Source organism: Panicum virgatum, chromosome 5N, assembly GCF_016808335.1.
Source record: "Panicum virgatum strain AP13 chromosome 5N, P.virgatum_v5, whole genome shotgun sequence".
NCBI lineage: Eukaryota > Viridiplantae > Streptophyta > Magnoliopsida > Poales > Poaceae > Panicum > Panicum virgatum.
Window position 1 is genome coordinate 5046342 of NC_053149.1, and position 6000 is coordinate 5052341.

At 44.5% G+C, this 6000-nt stretch overlaps 1 protein-coding gene across 4 annotated transcripts; it reads left to right on the top strand.

Annotated features, from left to right (window-relative positions):
- Nucleotides 1–338: 338 nt before the first annotated feature.
- On the top strand, nt 339–4962 carry LOC120674295 (TSL-kinase interacting protein 1-like). 4 transcript variants are annotated; one of them, XM_039955461.1, is made up of 9 exons: nt 339–626; nt 716–826; nt 2409–2583; nt 3048–3256; nt 3366–3604; nt 3696–3897; nt 3976–4347; nt 4420–4506; nt 4615–4962. In XM_039955461.1, exons 3-9 carry the CDS (start codon nt 2475–2477, stop codon nt 4741–4743), a joined length of 1347 nt encoding a protein of 448 aa, XP_039811395.1. In that variant the 5' UTR covers nt 339–626; nt 716–826; nt 2409–2474; the 3' UTR covers nt 4744–4962. The 4 variants fall into 4 exon arrangements, with proteins under 4 accessions (XP_039811395.1, XP_039811394.1, XP_039811396.1 ...); XM_039955460.1 differs by having other exon boundaries at nt 339–826; XM_039955462.1 differs by lacking the exon at nt 716–826.
- The last annotated feature ends 1038 nt before the right edge of the window (nt 4963–6000 follow it).

Here is a 6000-nt window from a genome sequence, read left to right on the forward strand (position 1 = left end):
CTTAAATTTTAATTAGATATAAGTCCCTACCGCCCGGCAGGGGGACGGCCGCCCCCCTGTCGGGTGGTGGTAGGGGTATAAAACTGTAAATTGTGAAATCAAAAATAAATTTCTGTAAAAAAACGTTTTTAAAAAATATAAAATAGAAAAAACGCGTCCCACTGATTGAAGTAGGCCCAAAAGACCACTGATTTAAGTAGGCCCAAAAGACCACTGATTTAAGTAGGCCCGTACACCGACTCCGAAGAGAGTCCCGGCCCAGCACGCGTCTACGCGTACAGACAAGAAAAAGTTGGCGCTGATAATGAGTGGAGGCGGCAAGCGAGGCCATCAGTGTTCAAAAATTTCCCCTGAAAAATTCGGCTTCTCCCTCTCTCGCGCGGCCTCGCTCGCCCCCTCCTCCCCATTCCGTCCGCGCGCCCGCGCATTCTCGCCGGAGCCTTCGGCGCCCTGCCGGCGGCGCTAGGGGTCCTTCCTCGGGGCTCGTCTCTGGCTGCGCTAAGGGCCTGTCCGTGGCCTCGGCGTCTTCCTCTGCGGTGCCCGACGCGCCGCCGGGGTCTCATCGGGCGGAGCTAGGGTTTCGCCGCTTTGGGCTCAGGACGGCGAGATCTAGGGTTTCTACAGAGGTATGCCTCTGCTGCTCCCCTCGAATTGTTGCGATTGTGTGGGTGCCGGGTTCGTGCTGGTAGGTCCCGCGTGATCCGTGTGATTTCAGGGTTCTGAATTGCCGGATGTTGGGTGCGATTGGGCGCGGAGGCGAGTGAGCGGCGGCGGCGGGCGCGCCGTCCTCCCCCGGCAGCGGCGACTCCGGCGGATCTCCCCTCCGGTAAGCTTCTCGTCTCTCCATTGTCCTCCCCCCCCCCTCTCCCCGTGTAGCCATCTCCTTTCTTTCTGGGGGCGACGCACTTGCCGCCGGCGAGAGTCACGAGCACGGGACGATGGCTTGCTACCGGGCCCTCGCGCTCCACCACCTCCCTGCGTCCGCTCCCTCCCTCCATGCTCCCTGCGCCCGGATTGGCGCCCACCGGCCCCGCCCTTCTCTCGTCTGGTGCTGCGCCGTCGCGGGCGACCAAGCGGAGCAGCCGCAGGACGCCGTCCTCAAGGCCATCTCTCGTGAGGAATCTTCCTTGCTTCTTTTTTTCTCTTTCTCCCAGACGGTCGACAGATTATCTGTAGTAATTCCTACTGACGCGTCCAGTTTCAACGGATTATCTACTAGTGCTCCTTTGGTTTATTTAGTTTCAGACTGCTATTTAATGGCCTGGCATCTGCTTCATCTTGCTAATTAATTTTCACAACCAATGTTCTATGTTACTGCTATATCTCCTTCTGCATTCTGCCTGTTTAGCCTGCTAGTGAAATAGTTTTCAGAATACTAATTTAGTTTCAGACTGCTATTTAATGGTCTGGCATCTGCTTCAGAAAGAGTGACATTGTTGGCTTACTGCCCCTACCATCACAAAGAGACTGTGATTAAGTTATATGAATCGGAGTATGTGCACAGAAAAGCAAGATATAGGAAACCAGGCGAATGTGTTGAGAAGTCCGAAGTCCGAATACTTTGTGTTGAGAATCAGCTTGTCTTCTTTTTGTTCAGATGGCTTTAGAAAACTGAGCAACTCTACTGTTTCTATTAGTTAGGTTCTACTCGCCCCGCTGATCCGATGGGTTTGAATTGGCCTTTCAGTTTCATTCAGAACTTTCAAACTAGTGAAGGCAGTATGTGGAAGTAATGATGAACGATTTTGCAAAGTAACGATGATTGCATAATCTATTGCATAATGATGCTTGAAATATTTGCATATGCATAGGTTTGATTGGGCCGATCCGTGATGCCCATCGGGCCATCAAAGCCATAGGCAAAATGTTGATTTGTGTCGACCCATGGCCTTAGAAATTGGCCTTGAGGCCATGGGGGCCAGGTCCAAGGCCAGGTCCGGGCCGGCCCATTCTCATCTTGAGTAGGGTAGAATTTGGGGATCAGGACATCTAGGTTTAGGCTTTGACTGGCGAATTTGTGCCCTGGTGAAAGGAACCATGTGTCGCGTTCATTCTTTTTACCCTGTCAGTTTTTCTTCATCCAGAAATGGAAGAATTTCTTAGATTAATTGTCAGAAAAAAAATCCTATAGAATTATTCAACAAACACCATTGTGCATGGAAGTTTTAGGTTCTTCGAAATCATAGTTTCTGATGAATTGCTTGGTTTTGTGCAAGAAAATTGAGAAACTGTGCTGAACAGTTATCTCAAACCTTGGTACTGTAGGGAGTCTGCATTTGCGTTCTGTACTTCTGTCACAATAGATACTTCAATGTTTCATTATAGCGTGACCTATAAGTTAGTCTCTACTAAGTTGAACTGAAAGAAACGTTATTGAGTTAAATGATCGTGCTCTTTGCTATCTTCAGGATAAGTGTTTCACTTTTTCAAGAGGAAGATTGTATTGGATACCTGGTGCCTAGTATTGGAAAACAATGAAAGCTCAGAAGCAGCAATTAGCACCTGGCACAGGAGCAAATACCAAATCTTGTTGCAATAAATTGCATAGCCTGAAAGTTGGTGCTCATATCAACAAATCACCAGGTGATATGTTGGCATTACCAGTTTCCTGTCGCCTGCCATGACTTGTTATATAATTACATTTTAGCCCTTGTTTAGATGCGTAAAGTTTTGGGTGTAAAGTACTGTAGCACTTTCGTTTGTATTTGGTGATTATTATCCGATCATGGGTTAACTAGGCTCAAAAGATTCGTCTCGCAAATTATAGACAAACTGTGTAATTAGTTATTTTGTTTAGCTACATTTAATACTTCATGCATGCGTTCAAAGATTCGATGTGACGGGGAATCTTGTAAAGTTTTGGAATTTTGAAGGCAACTAAACAAGGGCTTAATCAAACTTAGACCAAAATTGAAGTGTGAAATGAAACTAAGTGCTTCTTGGTAGGAGCAATTGAACTGAAACATTTGAATGACTTGTTAAAGTTCTTGACAATATGTCAGAGGGATACTTTTGAGTTTTGAAGCTCACTAAGGGATCATTTTCAGGCAATATTGCTGCGAAACGCAGAAAGGGAGCTGGTTTCTCACCCAAGTCATATACTGAAAGCATGATAGTAGCATCAAAGACTGGCGGTCGCATGGAATCACCACACAGTGATTCTATGAAGTTTTCTGCTCGGCCACCTAATCATTCTGGAAAGATCAAGCTTCAACTTTTCCCAATAGATGAGACCATTCAAAAGATCATGCAGCAAGTGAGTTCCTTGGGTTCTGTAAGAGCTCCATATAAGCACTATATACAATCTTCTTGTTTGAAGGTTCTCTCCTTTATTTGCATAGCTCATTCTTCATTTAATTTGGCAGGATAAACACAACCCTTATCTGGAATTGATTTTGGCTCCTCGAAAGAAGATATCCTCAGTTGTACAGCATCTGAACACAAAGTGGGGTAGTTCTCGGTGTGCAAAAGGCGAGCTCATGCTCTTCCCTAATGATGCTAGAGTGGATATCATAGCTAACAGTGCAAAATGGACTCTTAAGGATTCTTGCACGGCTGCTGATGTGCATGTTGCGGTTGGCAGCCCTTCAACATTCCGTTTGAGGTTCAATTTTGTTTTCCATAAGTGTTCTATTTCTGTCCATCCACATTAATTATAATAGTTAAATTTTAAATTTAACTTATTTATTATGAAGGTATGGTTGGTTTGGGCCCAATTTGAAGCAACAATGCAGTGGACCATCTTTGTCATCAGTGCAGTCTGCAGACAACACTATTGGCATGAAGCCTCCAGATCTTGTTTTCAATGAACAGAAACATATGGCTGGCTCGTGTGAATTTCCTAGTAACTTTGTGACACCATCCATTGTGGATAACACAATTGCAGTACAACCAGTGGTGAGTATCTGATGTTATGTGTTTGTTGCAATATCTTTACTTGAATCCTGATATATTATGTTTATGATTCCAAAATAGGATAATCAAAGTAGAGTGGCACCACTTTCATGGCTTGACTCAATATCCAATGTAAGCTTTGGTGCGCTGTTATCTGAAGCTGCACCGTCTCAAGACAGCAAGCAATTGCCTTCTCAAAATAACTTGAGTCTCCAGCAGATCCCTGCTACATGTGATTCATTTGATGCTGCTATCGCTTCTCTGATTGCTCGTCAGCAAACAAGTAACCAGCCAAAGGTGTCAAATCCATCTCTTTGGGAAGCTGAAGAAACTTGTCATGCATTTGCCTTCCAGAATCAAGCTTCGAGAAGAACATCAAGTTCAGTCCCTGGCAACAGTGGTTCTGCTTCTGTCTTGGGTCCAATTCCAGAAACTGGCACAGATGATGATCAGGTACTCTTGTTCTCATAGTGTTTTGTCTTGTAAAAAACTTGATGTGTTGCTTATCAGCCTTTGTTGATGTAGCAATGCTCTACTGGTAACGAAAGGGAAGCCACCACTGAACCATCAGTATTGGGCAGTGATCATAATGCAAATCCAGAGACCTCAATGGTACCAATTTAGACCCCTAGCAAACATTGTTATGTTTGAGATGGTAAACTTCTTTGATCCTCCGACTGCTGATGTGGTTCTTATATTTTGTGACCTATTTACTTTCAGCATGAGTCCACTGGTGACCCAGAGCATGGATCATCTTTCTCTGGATTCTTGAGCGGAACTGACAGTTTAGGGCTCAGCGGTTTACTTGCAGACAGCCTGGATGCATTCCAAAATTTCTCTGTTTCTTAAATCTCTCATCCATGAGGGATGTAGGGGCTACAGATTACAGCCTAGGTGAAGGTATAGGTTCACTAGGTTTCTGTTTAATTGAGAGAACTAACCATTTTGGTTTTGCTGAAGCCACTTCTGTAGATAAATTGCCCATCTTAATCATGTAAACATTTGCTTATTTCTACTTTGCTACTTGGAAAATATATATATATATATTGAAGCTGTCAATATTCTGTTTGTCTTGGCTCTTATCGTTTTCGTTGCATTGTGCTCTTTGTCAAGTACACATCTGATATTGGGAGCATTGATTGGCTGAGGCATTAGTGCAATTTTAAGTGGTAATCTCACTGTTTCGTTGAATTGTGAACTGTTGGGCGTTGCATATGTTTGTTAGTTCCTTTTGAATCAAATATCTAACCAAAACATGCTCAAAATTGAGCGCCTTGCTTACGATTTCAGCTGGCCTGTTTGGTAAATTGATAAATCTATTATCTCGTGCTCTCTTTAGTTATGCAAAGTCGCTGCCCATATTTAATATTTCTATGCAGTTGATGTCAGAATTATTCTTCGTCGCTTACTTGTATGATTTTATATTGTTGGGAGTTGCCGGGGTTTTTGTGTGTGTGTGTGTGGGGGGAGGGGGGGGTATTGAGGATACTGAAAGTTCACGATAACCCATGGTTCAAATCAGATATTTTCGAAAATAATATTTTGATGTCACTGTTTTGTTGGGTACCTGTGAGCACCACTGAACAATGTATGATTCTTTTAGAAGCAAATTCAAGCTATACGAGATCAGAAGTTAGTTTACGCCTATTGATCCGTTCATCCTTGTGGCCTGACCGGAATTGGGGACAGACAGTTCTTGGGAGGCTGGGACAGAGAGGTCTGAACAGCCATCCATCATGAACTCGCCCACCTTTTCCCCCACCTCCCTTGTGAAAGCAATGTCATGACTCGGCTCCACTCCAGCAATCTCGAGTCAAACAAGTTTGAAAAGGTTTTGGTGGCAAGTTTCACGAATCTGACTTGCTTCGTTTGACCATCAGATTTCAGATCCTCTTCCTCGTTGAATACGCACACAGAATAAGCTTTAGGCTCGCGTTGCAACTTGCCTGGAGATCTGCATGCGACGCATGGGACACATGCTTGCACCACTAGTCAAATTCGCCGCTCGGAAGAGTCTGAACAGCAACCACTTTTGTTTTGTTTTCTTCTCTGGTGCCATCCGCTCATGCTCATCCATCAACGATGCCATCCCAAATTGACTCAAGC

What these genes read in the sequence shown, in the direction of transcription:
- LOC120674295 (XM_039955460.1), top strand. Translation starts at nt 2,475, where the DNA reads ATGAAAGCTCAGAAGCAGCAATTAGCACCTGGCACAGGAGCAAATACC. An exon ending in CTGGCACAGATGATGATCAG is followed by an intron (nt 4,348 to 4,419) that starts GTACTCTTGTTC and finishes TTGTTGATGTAG; the next exon opens with CAATGCTCTACTGGTAACGA. An exon ending in CAAATCCAGAGACCTCAATG is followed by an intron (nt 4,507 to 4,614) that starts GTACCAATTTAG and finishes ATTTACTTTCAG; the next exon opens with CATGAGTCCACTGGTGACCC.